Genomic DNA, 20,044 nt, shown 5'->3' with positions numbered 1-20,044 from the left:
ATTTCTTCGGCATCTGTGTTTAGCTAGTTTAAATCTATGACCTCTTGTTCTTAAAGTTCCAGGTCTCAGGCGCCTCCTAACCGGTATGTTATTAATAATATTGAAAGGCCAATAAATAATATTTGGACTGTTTATGACAAACAGGAAACGAGGTACTTACTTTTTTTTTTTTTTTTTTTTTTTTTTGAGATATATACAAGAGTTGTTACATTCTTGTACAGCCACTAGTACGCGTAGCGTTTCGGGCAAGTCCTTAATCCTATGGTCCCTGGAATACGATCCCCTGCCGCGAAGAATCGTTTTTTTCATCCAAGTACACATTTTACTGTTGCGTTAAACAGAGGCTACAGTTAAGGAATTGCGCCCAGTAAATCCTCCCCGGCCAGGATACGAACCCATGACATAGCGCTCGCGGAACGCCAGGCGAGTGTCTTACCACTACACCACGGAGACTGCTTACAAAACTTAAGAGGTTGAGGCAGCTGAAGAACGTTGGAATGGCTCTAGGGGCCAGATTCACTAATCAGTTACGCAAGCACTTACGAACGTGTACATCTTTCCTCAATCTTTGACGGATTTGGTTACATTTATTAAACAGTTTACCAGCATGAAAACTTGCCAATCAACTGTTGTTATTGTTATAAACAGCCTCTTGGTGCTTCCGAGCTCATTAACTGTTTAATAATTGTAAACAAAGCCGCCAAAGATTGAGAAAAGATGTACAGATTCGTAAGTGCTTGCGTAACGGCTTCGTGAATCTCGCCCCCAGTTACAGAGATGTTCAGCGCCATCTATGTTCCAGCGGCTCAGTTATTAAGATGTTCAGCGCCATCTATGTTCCAGCGGCTCAATTACTGAGCTGTTCAGCGCCATCTATATTCCAGCGGCTTAGTTACTGAGATGTTAAGCGCCATCTATGTTCCAGCGGCTCAATTACTGAGATGTTCAACACCATCTATGTTCCAGCGGCTCAATTACTGAGATGTTCAGCGCCATCTATATTACTAAGATGTAACTATTTACAGTGTCCAACTAGTCAAGTCTGGCGTTAGTTAATGTTGGTGAGAGTGAGGTGTCCGAGGTGTCGCCTGGCAGGACACAACCACAACACGTGCGGCTCTCGTCACACTTTGTAAGGATTATCCTGCTCCTTAGAGCCGAGGTCTTGTGCATGGTTGGAATTGTATCGTGCTGAATATTCCAGCTTTTGGTGTGTGTGTGAGCTACATAAAGCTGGGCATTAATTTCATTAAATGAAGCAGAATTGTTTGGATACAGTTGACTGTACATAGAAGATGGGTCGTGTACGAATGTTCCAACCAAACATAAGCCTATAAATTCATTTTATAAGCCTATAATATTACTTAAGTATGTGTGAAGCTTGATTTCAGATGGACCAAATACGAAAAATACAGTGTTTTAATAATATATGAAGCAAACAGCCAGTAGGTCTATTGGATATGATTATGTATATGACATGACTGACCTAGTGACTATATATTTTTTTAGATTTTTAGTAGTTTGGTAATAGTTTTAGTTCAATTTAGATTTACCCAGGTATATGGCACATTATACATGAGTTAGTTTCTTCATTTATTGTGCACAGCATGAGTCCATCCAGTGGGGGGTAGTGGAGGAGGATAGAAGCATATAATGGTCTCTGGAACTGAATTCCAAATTCATTTATCTTAAGTTAGTCTGATAAGCTAGTTACAGTCCAAAGCTAATGCTATGCTCAGCTATGACCAAAGAGCCAAAGCGCAACCCCCGCAAGCACAACTAGGTGAGTACAGTCATTGTATATATATCTAGTCAATTATAGCACAATTGGTTCAAGAACTGGACCACAAGTCTCTAAACCGAGCAATTTCCTAGTGAACCAATTACTAGTACATTAGTAGTAGGCATCCTACAGTCACGGGAGACAGAACCAATTACATGTTTACTAATCATGCTCACCGCACCTATATAATGGGCTGCGGTGGAAAGTTTGTCGTGTGCATGAACTATTTATAAACATTCGACAAGCCGCCGGCTTCCTTTCCTTACCGAGGCCACTAGGGTTAGTGGGCCTCAAGTAAATCGGAAAAAATTTACGCAAGCAAACTTTGGATATTTGGTTAGGTTTTCTGATAACATCATTCTGAATTATAGACATTTCTTCATCATTTGTATTTTTGTATTCAAATTTTCAAAAAAATTTGAAATTTTCACTAGATATGTGAATCGGGCCACCGAGCCACCCAAAAGTATTAAGTGAGGTTAGAACTTTTTAGGTCATCGCAAAGATATAAATTATGAAAATAAATAATCTAAATAGACTAGCCTAACATTTGTATTTAAATGGTGCAATGCATTTTTAGGCATGTGCCATTTTATGATATACAGTACTGTACCTTAGTTTATAATAGATTTATTTAAATAATGTGTTGATGTTTATAGGTTTGCTTTGGCAGCGTGCACGAAGAAATCACCATGGCAGATATATTTAGGTCTGAGGATGCTTGTCGTCTGTTGAAAAAGAAATTCATTTACTTGATTGGAGACTCAAGTAAGTTTAATTCTTGTCATGGTATCAAAATGTAAAACAGTTGTATATAGTAGTAATTTTGTTCAAGTTTGTTACGTTGCTATGAACTCGAAGCAGTACAATTATTATTCCATAGATCTTGAATTGTCTTAATCTTAAGCCCATCCTTAGATTATTAGACCTACATATTATTTGTAAAGTTGGGCAATTCCTTCCCATTGGTATATTTCGGGAAAGATATGTTGTCTGATATGTACAATATAATTTAAGACGGCATCTCGTCGGCATTGAATCATAAACAACTTGCCTAACCTAACAGTGCTAGGCAAGGCAGTGGTGTGTAAGGTATCATACTCTGATGACTATTTAAGTACTAATAACTGTGTAGACAGTGTCACAGAGATATATTATGTGTCAAGTCACATGTTCTAATCTGAAGACAAGTTCAGTCTGAAGCTGTGTTAGACATACAGACAATAAGTCGCAAAAAATTTGGCAGTAAATTAGAGGCCTAACAAACAAATATTGTTATTACCTTCATTAAGGTTATAAAAAAATTTCATATTTTTTATTATATAAACATTTCATTTTTTATAAAGTACAGTACTTGCATATTTAAATACTGTACAGTACATGCAAAGTTGTGTTCAAGCAGATTAGTTTTGTTCTGATATTATGGGAAACCTGTTGCCGAAAAGCAAGTTTTCCTTCCCAGTCACTTAGGTGATGTCAAACATGTCCTCGTAATTATTTGTTTGCTCCTTTTCAGATATGCGTTCATTTTACCTAGACCTGCTGTACCTATTAAAGGAAGGTGGTATTACACCAGCACATGTGTTCCGCAAGGGCGGTCCAGTAAGTATTATCGCTAGTGGCCTTAAGAAGGGCGGGATGTCTGCAGATGGTGAGGTTCCCCCACAATTTGCTCAAATAACTTTCCAGGTGTATTTTCAGCTTGACTTGGAGGCTAATTAATTTTGTGCCGAACTGATGAATTATTAATTCTTCCACATGTTAGACATGCTGGATATGTCCTGGCATCTGAGGCTTCAAAATAAATGATGATGTACTCGTATGCTTCAAGAATTACTATTAAATAATGTTTTGTTTGCTTTAAAATAATTTTTGTTTCTTTTACAGGGAAAATCATCATATTGTGGTGACAAATTAGTGGATGTGTCTACGAGTGCCGCACATGGACGAAATTTTTTTGAAATACGCCAATATCAGGTGAAGTTATAGAGATGTGGTTACCCACCACTTGGTGTGAACCCAATTAACTGAAGTAATAGGTACATTCAGATTTAAATGAAAGGTAATCAAATTGAAGAGGGGGCTAGGAAAGGTTGGTGATGAGAGAGTTTCAGGCATCCCTCTTTATCAGTCCAGCAACTAGGAGGCCTGGTCGACGACCGGGCCGCGGGGACGCTAAGCCCCAGAAGCACCTCAAGGTAACCTCAAGGTAAGGTACCCCAATACCTCTAAAAGTTTTCTATGCAAGTTCATTTGGCGAACCTGATCTATTTATTTCTGGCTTTATTGATTTCACTAAATGGAAATTTGGTAAATAATGATTGGACAATCAGCCTTAAATTCACAAATTGTAGGAGTGGATAAGGATTGTGAACCTGTAATCCCAAAATTTCTTCCCACTAAAGTAGGAAGTAGTCTAAGGATTGGGGCTCTTATCTATCCAGGCCTCTGAAAGTAAAGGATGTGTGGAATGTGAGAGGAATAAAATTGGAACAGATGCTCATGGGTTAATAGCAGTAGAAATGGGTAATCTTAGAAAGATGTGGAATGTTAGAAGAATGAACAGAGCTAGGAATGAAAGTGCTAGTGAGATGTGAAGTGAAATAATGCATAAAAAAAAGCAAAATTGAGATATACTGGTATATGATCTGGTGAAGATAGAGCAATAAAGGTCTCTTAAGGGTTAAGGAGAGGAGGAAGACCTGAAGAAGGTTGGTAGACATTGCAAGTGAGTGTGAGAAAGTGGAAAGTGACTTTGTTCAACATAATGGATATGCCAAGGAACAAGACTGTGTGGATGGTGTTTGTTAGGGATTGTATTTGTATACTGTATATAATAATTTACACGAAACACTGTACTCCTGATCTTGTGAAGTGGTGAAGCACTACTGTTGATATCTGCAAGTGTGTTGAGGGTCTTGTTGTTGTTCTGTGATGCTGTTTAGTATGAATGATACAATGAATGGACGAGTGATATTTATATTTGTGTAAGTATTTCTTTCAATGTTATTGGCCTTTTTTTCTATAAGGTGATGCCTGCCCATCCCATGAAAGTGGGGAACAGGGAAATGATGATGTATGAATGTTAGAACCAGTCTTGGTTACAGCCAAGGCTTATAGTGTATTGTGTCTATCATTGCTGGTTGTAATTACTTCGGTGTAATTACAGGATGAGATCTATCTATACTCATGATGTTTCGTTATCCCAGTACTCTGTCATATGACGCTTTGAAACTACTGACAATTTTAGCTTCACGACGTTCCTACACACTTTACCACTTCAGTTAGTTGTTGTTTTCTCTATTGCCTAAGCTAAGCAGATAAAAGTAATAATGAATTGTACAGTCAAGAGATTGTGAAATTTGTAAGAAGCTGTATGGAAATGTTTATTTACTTAGCTTTAATGCATGCTACTTACAAATTTATCTGGTTGTATAGACCACATGTTAAAATTGCCAGTCATCCCTGAAAAGAATAAAGGTTCACAAAGTATGATTGCTATTGTGACCTTTTTGTTTGGACCCTTCAAACAGGATGACAATGTGATCATTCGCTACTGCTACATAACTCGAGTGTACTCAAACCTGGTCAAGCGAGAGTTGAAAGACATTGAAAAGGGTGTGCTTTCCGTGCCAGATGTGGTGATAGTCAACTCCTGTCTCTGGGATATAACAAGGTATGTATGTGATCTGTTTCAAAACACTAATGAGTTACAAGCAATTTGTACTGGAGTGCAGTCAGTGTGCTTGCAATTTTTGTTTGGGTTTCTCCTAACAATTGTTTGTGAAAGGTCTGTTAACAATATCCTTGTATAGGGTATCTGCTTAAAATTGTTTGACAGGTATCTGCTAATAATTATTTGTGATATGTTTATTCTAACAATTGTTTGCAACTGATGTACTCACCTATGGTAGGTGTACCCACCTATGGTACGCCTATGGTATGTACCCATCTAAAATAATATATCTGCATTTCAGCTGGACAAAGTGTACCAATGACAAGGGTTTATTATAACCAATAAAGCAGCAATGCTATTTTATGTCGATGATTTGAGGTAGAGGGAAGTTCTCACCGGGAATAATCCCCCCTTAACGAGGATGAAATTGCACCTAATGCTAGTGGCATTGAGGGTGATGGGTGTAATAATAATCATCTAAATTTTTGTAAAATAATATACAGAAACGTAAGATAATGATGGTTGTTTATTTGTTACATGAAGGTGCACATTCAATAAAGGCAGTACTCTAATACACAGGATTTTTGGGCACATGTAACATGGGTACCAGTTTGAAGTACTGTACGTATATGTGTGCTTATAGATGGGGAGCAATGAGGGAAGACAAATACAAGCAAGAAATGGTAGATTTGGTTCACCATCTGCAGTGTCTGTTGCCTGATGACACTCTAATTATATGGACCACAACGTTACCTGTCTCAACCGAAAAAGTTAAAGGAGGAGTCTTCATAAAACAGGTGAAACTGTTGTACAGTATTGCATCTAGTAATATCAGATTTTTTATACTATTTAGAATAGATAGCCAATTACTGGCTGTAGTTGTAAAGAAAAACAAAGTACCTGATGCTTGTAGTAACGAAATACACCTGCGGCCTCAGAATTAGTGATGTTTCCTTGTTAAGCCCATCCACTTGAACTGGTCGGCAGCAATGACCTCGGTTCATTAACCCATCCTCCGAATTAACAGTACGGTTTGATACTAAGTGTAAGTACAATTCGTGACTGCTAGGAATAGTACATAATTACACTTACTTGTGCCGTTACATTTACCTTCCCCATATTCGGAGGATGGGCTGCCTCGGTTCATGCAGGGTCAGTGTTTGATTCCCGTTGGTTCAAGTGGTTGGGTTCTTTCACTCCATACTCGTATCCTGTCCAAGTGCTATGTAACCATATTGGCTTAGCACTTTCTCCTGATAATTATGCATCTTACCTTTTACACATTTACATTTGGTTTAGTATGCTTGCTTTCTGGTGGCTGGTTACCTTTCTTACACCTCCCCAAATTTATTTTGCTTTTGTATATTTTTGTTACTATTATGTTCACCTTTGCATTTTTTTATATATATATTTTTTAATGTTTATAGTTAATCTCAAAATGATACACACTTGTGTTTTGCTCTGATGTTCTCCCATGTGGTTTGGAACCTCAACATTGGCATCTTTATTAAACAATGCTAATTTCTAACTCTTCATAGCGATGTTTTTTTTGTAATTACAGTACATGTATAATGAATAACCAATTTTCGGTGTTGGGTTTATTATTTCTTCAGTTTGTTACACTGTATTCAGGTGGCTGGTTTCTCCAGGTGTCCACTGCAGTACTCCAGGGACACTGAACCCTTTAATGCTTGCCAATTTTTGTAATTTTCCTGTGGATTACAGCTGGAGTTCATGACACATAGCATGCGGTTCATGATTATGGAAGCCAATAAGTTTGCCCAGCAGCTATGCATGGCATTTGATATAGACCTACTTGACCTGCACTACCACATGTGCTTTCAGCTCCACAGGTATGCTCTTGTTGTCATGTCATATTGTTTTTCCTTTCAGCTGTTAAATATTCAGATTGCTTGCTCATTCTCTAAAGATATATTGTAAAGGGTGAATGAAGCTTAGATCTTAGAAAGGTACTTTTGTGAATACAAGCCCTTTGGTTGCTCTCATAGCCAGGGCTAGGGATCATGGAGAAGACTGATCACATGCCATACCCTCATCAACTCGGGAATCCTACAGTGATGACAAATTTCAAATGGTCTTGAAGTGTAGTTTAAGGGGTAGGATGGTAATGGGGAACAGAGCTTTGTCTCACACACCCAAGATACCGCTCACTTTGATACCAAAGAATGGATCAAAATCTTCATCATTTCCCCTTAAGTGATGATTTGCATCACAAGTATGGTGAATTAAATAGCTCAGCAGACTATCGACCAAACTACCCACTGCAATCCACTACAGGGTTGCGGATGTTGGCTAACGTATCTTTGTGCCTGGTATCTACCGGGCTTGCTGCTGCAACTTTTCAAAAGTCAATTCAATTAAATTTTTCTCAAGGTTTTGTCTCGGGAGGAAGTTGCTTTGCTTTGGTGTTCACTTGACAGTGGTGTGCTGAGTTGCTGGCTTACATTTGACCATTTCTTCTGGCTTCAAGTTGGTTTCTAGGTTCTTTTCTCAGGTACGGATTATCATTGGCCAACAATGGCCAGATATCTTATTTATGGTTGTTAGGTAGCCTTTAGTATGGTTCAACTTCTCTTGGTTTGGCGGTACTTTAGGTGAGCCTCTGATGTGCTCCAGATATCCTGGTGTGTGTTCCCAGTCCCCGTGGAGTCATCTTCCTGGTTGTGTCGGTTCATTTGAGGGGTCATTTTTCAAGCTATGCTGGAAGACCATTTGACACATTACTTGTGAAAATTGTGTTCAAAGTTACTGAGGGCTTAGCATGTGAGCAGTCTCCTAGGTGGACCTGGTGGACTTGGAGAGCAACTGAGGGATTTAAATAATTTCCAGTAAAGACATGGCTTGGAAGGTTTTGAATGAATATGCAGGTACTGTACTAATTCTCCTGGTCATTTTGATTTGATGTACCTTGTATATAATTGTAAAAATGATATGTTTTATAAAAATGTGAAGAAAATATTTTTCTTAAACAAGCTGTACATAAATTGTTTTCATCCTTGCATCAAAGCAAAAATATATATCCAGTACTGAACAAACACTAACTACATTTTTACTTGAAAAGAGAGAGAGAGAGAGAGAGAGAATTTTTTCCTCCTCTCCTCCCCCATTTGGTGACTGAATTGTCATATTGTGCTTTGTTGACCAGACCACACACTAGAAAATGAAGGGACGACGACGTTTCAGTCCGTCCTGGACCATTCTCATGTCAATTGACAATCAACTTGAGAATGGTCCAGGACGGACCGAAACGTCATCATCCCTTCACTTTCTAGTGTGTGGTCTGATCAACATACTTCAGCCACATTATTGTGACTCCTCGCCTGCATATTGTGCTTTGATTCTTCTGTCAATAGTATCAAGGCAATATTATTCAACATTGTTGAACATTGCCTTGATACTTCTTAATACTTAATATTTCTTCTCCTGAAATGTGGTTTGGTCTTTGACATTGTTTTTATACCAATAACCCCCCATGTGGATTGTTACCTTGCATCAAATGCATGGAGAGACATGTAATTCTCACTGAGACAAACTTGGATGTGAGACTTGAAGACTGGGAAGGCACAAGGTACAATATATGTAGAATAGTACCTTTAATATGCTGCAGTGCAAGACTAATGCTGGGAAAGACATTTAAATGTCAACAAATACTGTAATTGCTTATACTGTACATGATACTTCCATCCTTCAACTTGCAAGTCCTTCATATTTGTCATTTTGATATATATATTTAGTGACCTTACACCCACTTTGATTTGCATTCCATAAATTTGATTGATGTTCTTTTTCTTCGAGGACATTCCAAGTAACTTTGCTGTGCTGAGTACTGATTAAGCCTGACAGTACTGGCCTGACGGCTGAGTGGACAGCGCTCGGGATTCGTTGTCCTGAGGTTCCAGGTTCGATTCCAGGTGGAGGCGGAAACAAATGGGCAGAGTTTCTTTCACCCTGATGCGCCTGTTCATCTAGCAGTAAATAGGTACCTGGGAGTTTGACAACTGCTACGGGCTGCTTCCTGGGGGTGTGTAACAAACAGGAGGCCTGGTCAAGACCGGGCCGCGGGGACGCTAAGCCCCGAAATCATCTCCAGATAACCTCAAGAAGGAAGCCATATCTTAGGGAGATGCATCAGGCCACAATTCATCAAGTATCCACTTATGAAACCAGTATATCTTTCAATTATCATGGCAGTTTTGTTCACAGTTACTAAACAGTGTACGAACTTTGAAACTTCACTCTCCAAGGGTATTATTATAAACAACCTTATAGTGCTTCAGAGGGTATAAACTGTTTACTAATACAAACAAAGCTGGGATGATTGAGGAAGGAGGTACAGATTTTGTAAATGGCTGCATAAGCGCATGATGAAAGCGCAAGTGCAAGCTGGAACCGTAAAAAAACACTCTTCAAGGCAAAGCAAGCATAGGGTATCATAGATCAAACAAAAAGCAAAGAATCACCAGAGTGCATATACCCAACATACACAAGCCATCGCTTGAACGATGTTAGGGACACTAAAGGCAACAATGGGAATGATTGTTACCACAACGTAAACATTCCAACCCTGTTATAACTGACTGCCACCAGGTGGCAACCCAGGTCACCTGCAGGAACTGACAGCTAACCTCCATCACTTAACCTATCTATTACTTCATGGTTGAGTCAAGTGGTATTAGGTGTCCCCAGAACAGTGGGGAGCATTTCGGTCATTCCTCTCTCTGCTCGTTGTACATGGGGGGGGAAAGCTTTATGCTTTCACAGATTGTTTCTATCTGGGGCTGCTTACACCTTTCCCACTGGGTGTTTATTGTTGGGATTAGGGGGGTTTGTTCATCAGAGATGTTCCCATCATTCCTAGAGTGCCTTCCAGTCTGTAAGATAGTCCAAGTAGCTAAAATCTCTCTCCTTTATATGAAATGTTTTGTGAGAATTTTTCAGGCTGAAATATGTTCCCTTGCACTTCTGGAGTTCTTTTGCCAAGGCAGGTACTGTATCTGTTTTAGTAAAAAATGGAATAGTGTTCTATATCAGATTTTACTGTAAGAAAACAAGTTAAATCTTTGTAGTTATATACAGAGAGTTGATGTATTTCAGGCGAACAAATGATGGTCTACACTGGGAACCTCCAGCATTAAGGCACATTACCAATTTAATGCTCACACACATAGGTGAGCGAGATTTCCTTCCACTAGTTCTGCTCGTATCTTCCTCGTAGTAGATTTGGTTAGGATCTGTTTAAGTAGTGTGTTATTGAAAAAATGGAGATTAAATAGAAGATATATGCTATCTTTGAGTTGGTAGAGTGGATTTAAGGGTGGGAAGAAGGCAGAGATTGGGAGTAGACAGTGCTATAGAAGGCAGGGATTAATTATGTTGGGACTCATTAAGTGATAGGGAATAAGACTAGGTTTTAATCAGTTTTAAGAGGGAGTCATTATATTAAATTTTTAAATGATGGCTCACGTTAAGCCCTTTTAAACCTAGTCACGTGAAGCAGTGAGTGCTATTGTGAATATTGGTGTGTTGATACTAATATTGTGATGCTTATTCAGTGTTGAAAGATATGGAGACAGAGCAAGTGTGACTTTGCTCCTCTATTTGCTCTGGGCTAATGTCCCCCCCCCCCCATCCCATGAAAATGAGACTCAAGGTAATGACAATGTGTGTTTACACACACGTGTGTTTACACACACGTGTGTTTACACACACGTGTGAAAGGTTAGCAAGGACAAAATAATTAAATGAAAAAAATACAAACACGCAGGTTAACAAAATTTGAGTGAGAGTGCAGAAGTAAAATTGGCGAGATTTGAATTATGTGCACGCATGCATCCTGCCATTTGTGGTTGTTTATATACACATTCATGTCTGTGCACATTTGTGTTTGGTCTCTTGACATTTTGGTTATGAATATTGGCCCAGTCCCCAGAATATAAATATTGTATCCATTTAGTGTAAATCTCAAATTTTGCTACTGTATTTGTTTTCAGCCCTCTGCTGGGAGAAACCCTTGCCGGGTAACTTCGTTGGTAGCTACGTACGAAGTGCTATATCTCGTATCACAGAAGGAACCCTCGAAGATAAGGTACGAGTTTCAAGCGTCCTGGAAATAGAGAAAAGTATTGCTGGTAGTTGACAAATGTATGTATTTTTCATTGTTCAGATTGTTTAACCCTTGGAGAGTGTGAGTGTGTGTGTGTGTGTGTGTGTGTGTGTGTGTGTGTGTGTGTGTGTGTGTGTGTGTGTGTGTGTGTGTGTGTGTGTGTGTTAGTGTTATAAAACCTACTACTGCCTGTGTGTGCAAGAACAATGACAATACAATCAATTAGTATATATGTAATTGTGCATTTGCATTGAAACAGATGTTGCCATTCATTTTCTAATGTTGACTTCAGTTCATTTGCTGGGTGCTATTATTTTTCTCTCATAATTTGACAAATGTTACAAAGCTGTGTTTAACTTTATTGACAATTATGGTGCACCAACCAAGTACAGTCATGTTATTGTGAAGAATCTATATTTGACATCGCTCGTCTACTAATTTAACCAACGCTTCAATATAAAATAAGATTTACAACCAGTGTTTTGGTTTTAACGATTTTTTCTTTGGTTTCTTTCACTGTTTTGTGGCAGTTTGTTTTGAGTGGGTACTCAGAAGTGTTCACTTCATAATGTTTGAGAGATTGGCTTTTGAGTCATTATGTAAAGTTTGAGAGAGAGGTTTGAGACTGGGTTTTTGCAGGGAGAACTCTGTTTCACTGAACAAAAAGTCTCTCTCTCAGGAAAAGGTTCAGCTAGACCAGGAGATCTTGCAGTACATTCAGAAGAAATCACAAGAAAAAACGTTGAATAAAATAACTAGAGTTTCACCTGGGAATGGAGTAAATGATCACGTCAAAGGGAAACCAAACGATGAGGCAAATACCAGAGGTAAGAGCATGATTCTTTTTTTTTTTATACTGTATAGCATATTTAATATATATATTTTTTGTATGCAATTTATATTAAGAATATACGTACAGGGAAGAGACGTAGGGCTACATCTTGCTTCGTCTATTCTGTTTTATAGGAGAATGCATCTTTGATTTTAATACATTGACTCATGTATTACAGTAACTTGAGTGAAATACAGTACAGTACTTTTAAATCAAACAGGTTTAGGATCTGAAAATTGAGGAAATTAACAAATTTGTATGTTCATAAATAATTCTTTGGATTCAAGAGTTAAGATAAATACTGTAATTTAATTTTTCAACACCACCATAGAATATTTGTGTTACTGTGTTATATAAATGTTTAGTTGGGCCTCGCTATGCACGGGTTCAGAGAATTTCAATTTGCACCTGTAGAATTTTGTTTTTAACTAAGACTGGAAATGCACGAGGGAAGGTTCAACAATTTGCAAGCTGGCAAGAGGTTCATGGCAGACTAGTTTTGATACACATTGCTTTGTGTTGATCGATTAGTTTAGCCCCCTGCGTGATCCATCAACTGGAGTTGTGATTCGGTTCATTTGGGTGCCTCAGCTGGTGCCCACATTAATACAACTACTATGGTTGTATGTGGAAGTATATAGTAGTAAATATTTATCATCGGGAAATGGAATGGAGGTCAACCTCCATCTTAAACTTTCTGGGTGAATTGTGTGCATGTACTTACCATATGTTATCTCCAGGTATGCAGTGGATTATTGCTAGAATCACTTACAAAACTCATGAGTCTTAATAATTCTGGTGTCTGTGGGAAGATTAATATGTTAAATTAAATAATTTGAGGATATGAAAACATCCATTTAAAACACTTGGAATATAATGTAGGTTCTCCTTCGGTACAAAAACTAAATTTTTACAGAATCTTTGAAAATGTTGGTGTGTGTGTGTGTGTGTGTGTATGTGTGTATTTACTATTTGTGTCTGTAGAATCAAGCTATTAGCTCTTGGACCCCACTTTTCTAACCAATGTATTTTTCCTCTATTATATCTACTACGTATATTTCTTACACATGTGCACTCGCACATCCCCAGGAAGCTGCCGTGGTAGTAGTAGACATCCATCAGTCTCGGGAGACTATGGAGTTGCGCGCTGTTGTCGGTCTGGAGTGGCCTCTCCAGGGCACAAAGCCAGGGTAGGTTGATATGGAGGAGAAGCTGTTACCCAAGCAGCAGGTCCCCTCCCCACCTCCTCTCCACAATGGCGAAAGATTCCATTGGAAAGGCAAACGCCAATATGATTGGTTCCAGTGCCATCACAGGAACTGTCACAACGATGTTGAAGGCAACAACAAACTGCCTTAGGGGCTCCTGCTCAAGAGTTTACCTTGAGGTGGGTAAAAGAAGGCACAGGGACTCCAAACCCGGAGACCGCCGTGGTCGGGGCCGGAGAAGAACCACCCCATCAAGGGCAAGAATGAACCCATCCTGAAGCAGAGGTTGGACCACACGATCCCCAGTAGGTAGACGTCCGAGTCCCGAACTTGATGTGTGGTTTGGTCATCCTATGTCCATTTCCATCCATCCATTCCCGAAAGATGCATTCATAAATTTTAACGTGCTGTTCATTCACCTCCACTGGGGATTGAACCCAGAGCCTTAGGACTACGAATCCTGAGCGCTGTTCATTCAGCTGTTAGACCCCCACAGAGCCCTGTGGTGCATCACTTTCCACTTCTCAGTAGCCTGACTTCACCTCTCTGTCTACGACCCTTTGTTTCCTGTTGGACAATTACTCCCATATCCAGTTCAGTGTCTTTCTTGTTATTCCCCACTTGTCTCCATCTTGGGTATCATTTTGTTATGAAGAACTGTTTCAAAAGCTTTTTGGCAGTCTATGAAGATGAAGTTTGTCCATCTTCTCTTGAAGTTTCTCTTGTCTTATTTTCGAGACCCCTGTCATAGAATTCAATCAAGTTTAATAAGCTTACTTTCTTGCAGCAGAAACTCGAAAACATCGATTGGCGACTCGTAAGAAGAGACCATTCAAGAGCGGTAATAGAAATGAAAGTGACAAGAGAGCAAGGACATCTGTCAGTGTTGCTCCAAGTTTATTGCCTCCACTCATGGAAGTATCAGGGTTTCATGGACAAAAAGAAAATTCAGTAATAGGACTGAGAGAGACCACTGAAAATAGAAGAGAATTCAGTAGTGTGTTTGGCCATGCCGGTGCTCAGTCTGGCCGTGAGGAGGCTCAATATGTTCGTGCTAGGGCTCAGTCTGGCTATAACATGGGTCAGCTTGGGTATAACATGGGTCAGCCTGGCTATAACATGGGTCAGCTTGGGTATAACATGGGTCAGCCTGGCTATAACATGGCTCAGCCTGGCTATAACATGGCTCAGTCTGACTATAACATGCCTCATTTTGGCTATGCTAGGACTCAGAATGACTATAATATGGCTCACTCTTCCCCTCAGAATGACTATAATATGGCTCACTCGTCCCCTCAGAATGACTATAATATGGCTCACTCTTCCCATAACGGTTCTCCATCTTATCACGATGAGGTTCAATCTGCCCGGGATTTAGCTCAGCATTACGCTAACCGGATTAGGGATGCCTTAGAGTTGGAGAACAGCGTGGATCATTGCAGAGGTGGCAGCAGGCCAGCTACGCATTACAATATTCAGAGAGAGAACTGTGGGAATGTGTACCAACAGAACCAGGAGCATCCTAGCTTGATGGGAGAATACCATTCTCGCCAAAACAGGTTCCAGACCAACAATTCAGTGCATGATAATACCCATAATCAGTTTCAAGGTATGCACCATCAAGCAGGTGTCGGGGAATGGTCATATCAGCAACAGCATATTCAACCTCCGCAAGAGTTTTGGTCTAACTATCCAACCTCAAATTTTCCTTGGAATTGGAGAAGATAAAATAAAAACAATCATTTTGCTTTTTAGGTACCAATTAAGACAATTTATAGATCTTTTTTCCCCTTTTGTAATTTTTTAAATGATGTAAATTAGGTTCATTTATTATGAACTGGAGTTGCTGATTTTAGTATTTTTCTTGTGATATTTATTTGTTACTGTACATGAATTGCTTTTCTTGTACATAACTATTGATGATGCAGAACTTGAGATATTTTGTTGTTTGCTAGTTTGAACTGATTCTGCAGCACTTTGCTTGTGTGCATGATTTAATATTCACCAGTTGGTGCATCACACCGAGGCCACTTGTCAGTGTGTTGACAGGTAGTCGACGCATTATGTTAAACTCTAGTTAGTTGTAATTGAATCTTTTATAGAGTCCTATGTTAGGACATTTACATATTTTCTAGAGGGACTTCTATGGTTAAATGAACAAATCCACAAGGGCTGTGACGAGGATCCTCGTCACGACCCTTGTGGATTTGTTCATTTGATGTATCACGTTAGTGTGATTTCTGTGTGTAACTTCTATGGTTGCTTCTTGTTGCCAGCCACCTGGATAACTCCAGCCAATTCAAGTCACACCAGGCCTTTAAGTCATTATGAGCCTACTGGGGGGCAGAGGTCCTCTCAGAGGTCAAACTTGGCCAGCTCCCCCCTCAAAGGCAAAGTTTTGGTCAGCTCCCCTGTAGAGGCAGAGACTTAGTCAACTCCCCTTCAGAGGCAGAGACTTGGCCAGCTCCTCAGAGGCAAAGATTTGGCCAGCTCCTCCTCAGAGGCAGAGACTTGGCCAGCTCCTCCTCAGAGGCAAAGACTTGGCCAGCTCCTCCTCAGAGGCAAAGACTTGGCCAGCTCCTCCTCAGAGGCAAAGACTTGGCCAGCTCCCCCTCCGAGGCAAAGACTTGGCCAGCTCCCCCTCCGAGGCAAAGACTTGGCCAGCTCCCCCTCCGAGGCAAAGACTTAGCCAGCTCCCCCTCAGAGGCAAAGACTTGGCCAGCTCCCCCTCAGAGGCAAAGACTTGGCCAGCTCCTCCTCAGAGGCAAAGACTTGGCCAGCTCCCCCTCAGAGGCAAAGACTTGGCCAGCTCCCCCCTCAGAGGCAAAGACTTGGCCAGCTCCCTCCTAGAAGTCAAAACCTGGGGACCCTTATTTCCACCAGTCTTTTCTCTACAGTAAAGAAAAAAGGAAACAAAACATCACTCGTGCTGGTACTTCATAGATGGCAGTAACCTTCTTGATGGGTTTCTGGGAGTTCTACTCCCCCAAGCCCGGCCCGAGGCCAGGCTTGACTTGTGAGAGTTTGGTCCACCAGGCTGTTGCTTGGAGTGGACCCCGTACCTAAAGAGTCACTTGGATAAGTCTCACACCTTAAGGAAAATCCACATTCGCAGATACCTGTTGTCTTGTATCACGTCCACAGCTGAATATGTGAGAAGACCTCTCTCGGCTGTAAATTTGGGCCTTATTGCAAATACTTAGTTTAATTTTTCCCCACAATTGTTGTCTGAATCTACTTGAGAACTAGCCAAGGGATTTTTATTTCTCTCTCATAATACATAACCTTCCCGGTTTGGTGCCTTCTTTTGATAATTACTTACTTCTCCCTCATAAGATTTCTAGACCCACAGAGGCCAAAAGGAAACTCCTTATTCATAATAGAATATTTAATGAAGCAAAAAAGATAATCATGACAGATAATGGTATCCCCTTAGATTAACCCTATAACTCCTCAATACATCTTCCTCTAGCTTTCCCATGCTCACCACTTATTGCAAAACTAATGTGTAATGTGCTATATCATGTGTGAATATTACCTTTGTAGTTAGTATAAACCTTCACGTGGATCCTTGCACGGTCCTTACAACACCCTCACTCTCGCTCATGTCGTGCCTTGACCTTTACCCCTCCTGTGGTTCCTGTTCTTCACCACCTGCCTTTTTCTGTACAGTAGTCTCTCTTATTAAATGCTCTTTCAGTTCGTGTTACCAATATTTCTCCTCGTGTCGTTCCGCCTTTGCCCCCGTGTAGGGTCCCCCTTCCTAAATTTTGTAAAACCTTGACCCACGTGACAAGCGTTTATCCCTCCTGCAGTTCTGAAACGCCTTTTCCTTGAACACTTTTCTTCACACTCCTGCTCCATTTCTGTCTTCTCCGGTGGGTCCAAAGACTGATGGGTCCAAGTCTGCTGATGGTGTAGGCTACTGTTGTTTTTCCTGACCACACCTGTGTGTGTCGCCTGCCTCCAGAGACTAGCATCTTCACGGCAGAACTTTATGCTATTCTCTATACTCTTCGTCAACTGCTCTCTCACTGTCAATCCTCCTTTGTTGTTGTAGTTGACTCACAGTGCCCTCATGGCTCTGAAGTCCTTTAATCCTGTCCATCCATTGATAGTCGAGACTCAACATTGGCTGTTTTTATCTCCAGTAGATTTAAGATAGTGGAGTTTTGCTGGGTTCCCAGCCATGTTGGTATGTCCTTAAATGAACATGCGGACACTGCCGCTAGGGAAGCTATCCGCACTTGTCCCATCTCCCGTAAAGGTATTCCTTATTCCGACTTTTACCCGGTTATTCATTCCTCCATCCTTGCCCGTTGGCAGGGTTGTTGGTCATCTGTAACTGGTAACAAACTGTGTTCTTGAAAGTAGTGTGTCCCCAATGGCCTTCCTCCTACCACCGTAACCGGGAAACGGAAATGGTGGGAAACAGCTCTGGAAAGGTTACGTATTGGCCATACACGTTTAACTCACTGGCACTTAATGGAGCGCCGCCCTGCTCCTTATTGTCCAAACTGCATTGTCCCTCTTATAGTCGTGCATATCCTTGTTGAATGTCCCGACTTCCAGGACGTCTTGCTTCCTGACTGTCCCTTGCGGTCACTTGACCCTCGATAGAATTCTTGGTGAATCGGATACCTTTGATATCGTTCGCCTTATGCATTTTTGTTCTCCTATTGGTATCCTTAGTGATATTTAGCATCCTATGATTATCCCGCACATTTGATGGTGTTACATAGCCTTCCCGGCTTGATGCCTTTTAATAATTACTTACTTCCCTCTACCTTTCTGGTGGCTTTTTTTTTTTGGTCTGAGAGATCTAGCCTCCTCAGCTCCCTGTGGCTATATACAGGGGACCATTTTTTTGCCTCATGATGACTCGTAAGGGCCTGGTGTAACTCAAATTAAGTAGAGCTGTCCAGATTACTAGTGGCAGAACCACCGAGAATCCACCAAAATGAGATATTTCATCATATTCGGTGCATGTTTTTTGCAATCTGACAAGAATGTGCACAATTTCCTTAATTGTGTTTTATACAGCAGTTTCAATTTATCATGCCTTCAAACATTGTTTTGACTTGTAAATACATAGCAAAAAGGTTTGTACATTACCTGAAATAAAATGTTATATTTTCATACTTATACTTTATTATTAACCTGCTTCTAACTTATGGGGTAGGAGGCACCATTGGGAGATAAAAGGGAAGCAATGTTATGGAAAAGGTCATAAAAACTACCAGTTGGTCGTCATCTGCACTGTACTGTATACTATTACAGTAACCAAGAAGTACCTTCCTGCTTGATGGGGTTCTGGGAGTTCTTCTACTCCCCAAGCCCGGCCTGAGGCCAGGCTCGACTTGTGAGAGTTTGGTCCACCAGGCTGTTGCTTGGAGCGGCCCACAGGGCTACATACCCACCACAGCCCGGCTGATCCAGAACTTCTCTTAGAAAACGGTCCAGTTTTCTCTTGAAGATGTCCACGGTTGTTCTGGCAATATTTCTTATAGTTCCTCTATACCTCTCCACGGTTGTTCCGGCAATATTACTTATAGTCCCTCTATACCCCTCTAGTCCCTCTATACCCTCTATTACCTCCACACTGATAATCAACTTAAAGAGCACTCCACTGCTTAGCATTACCAGGTATATTGTGCTCCTTGTTAATGGCCAAGTACATTATAAAGTCACTCCTTGTGAATCGTTGCCACCCAGCTTTATTCCCCTTCCATGTCCCATATGTTGTTCACACTGCCCGAAACGCATTGCGTAATAGTGGCTTTAGGCATTGTATGTACTAGCTCTATCTATATATTGATCCATTAATGTAACATCACTTGTATGTATGTACCTTACCTGAATAAACATATTTATTTATATTTATTTATTTAACCTCACTTTCTCTCACATTCAGGAAGTCTGCCCATACAGTATTCTTTTCATCTTTCTGGTTTTCAAATTTTTTTAGAATACCAGTCTGTCATCCATTTGGTCTGCATACCCAAAATATCCCAATACATTTCTTAATCTTCCAGTTTACTGACTTTTGCACTCTAAATCTTTTTCTTACATATTAACTCTTTTAATCTCTTACACCAAACAAGAATGTAACACTCAAACACCAGTGTACATGCTTTCACAACCTACCGTGTGTGGCTTCCGGTGATCAACAGCCCCGCGGCCCAGTCTCCAACCAGGCTTCTCTGTTAATCGTCTGGTCACCCAGGTTACTAGCATCCTGGGTGACCAGACCAGAACATATGATTCACAGCCGGGTTGATCAGGTATCAAGTTTGCCCGAAACGCTATGCATACTAGTGACTTTAGGTATTGTATGTACTACCTCTATCTTTAAATCAGAATGTTTGTACTGTAATGATGCAACTATGTATGTACTTTTCCTAAATCAGTTATTATTATT

General features: G+C 40.4%; 1 protein-coding gene across 6 annotated transcripts; it reads left to right on the top strand.

Moving 5' to 3' along the window:
- Positions 1 to 1,018: 1,018 nt before the first annotated feature.
- Positions 1,019 to 18,764, top strand: LOC123758274 (PC-esterase domain-containing protein 1A). 6 transcript variants are annotated; one of them, XM_069322552.1, is made up of 11 exons: positions 1,019 to 1,132; positions 2,443 to 2,551; positions 3,300 to 3,385; positions 3,671 to 3,760; positions 5,317 to 5,459; positions 6,103 to 6,256; positions 7,185 to 7,312; positions 10,575 to 10,648; positions 11,471 to 11,565; positions 12,263 to 12,410; positions 13,505 to 14,374. In XM_069322552.1, the coding sequence occupies exons 2-11, from the start codon at positions 2,476 to 2,478 to the stop codon at positions 13,612 to 13,614; spliced, it is 1,104 nt and encodes a 367-aa protein (XP_069178653.1). In that variant the 5' UTR covers positions 1,019 to 1,132; positions 2,443 to 2,475; the 3' UTR covers positions 13,615 to 14,374. The 6 variants fall into 6 exon arrangements, with proteins under 6 accessions (XP_069178653.1, XP_069178652.1, XP_045598407.2 ...); XM_069322551.1 differs by lacking the exon at positions 13,505 to 14,374 and adding an exon at positions 14,414 to 18,764 and having other exon boundaries at positions 1,020 to 1,132; XM_045742451.2 differs by lacking the exon at positions 13,505 to 14,374 and adding an exon at positions 14,411 to 18,764 and having other exon boundaries at positions 1,021 to 1,132.
- Positions 18,765 to 20,044: the final 1,280 nt, after the last annotated feature.

This window comes from Procambarus clarkii, chromosome 11, assembly GCF_040958095.1.
Source record: "Procambarus clarkii isolate CNS0578487 chromosome 11, FALCON_Pclarkii_2.0, whole genome shotgun sequence".
Classification (NCBI taxonomy): domain Eukaryota; kingdom Metazoa; phylum Arthropoda; class Malacostraca; order Decapoda; family Cambaridae; genus Procambarus; species Procambarus clarkii.
Note: the sequence above shows the minus strand (reverse complement) of the source record. Positions and strands in the feature narration are given on the sequence as shown.

What these genes read in the sequence shown, in the direction of transcription:
- LOC123758274 (XM_045742451.2), top strand. Translation starts at nt 2,476, where the DNA reads ATGGCAGATATATTTAGGTCTGAGGATGCTTGTCGTCTGTTGAAAAAG. An exon ending in ATGTGCTTTCAGCTCCACAG is followed by an intron (nt 7,313 to 10,574) that starts GTATGCTCTTGT and finishes GATGTATTTCAG; the next exon opens with GCGAACAAATGATGGTCTAC. An exon ending in AAGGAACCCTCGAAGATAAG is followed by an intron (nt 11,566 to 12,262) that starts GTACGAGTTTCA and finishes TCTCTCTCTCAG; the next exon opens with GAAAAGGTTCAGCTAGACCA.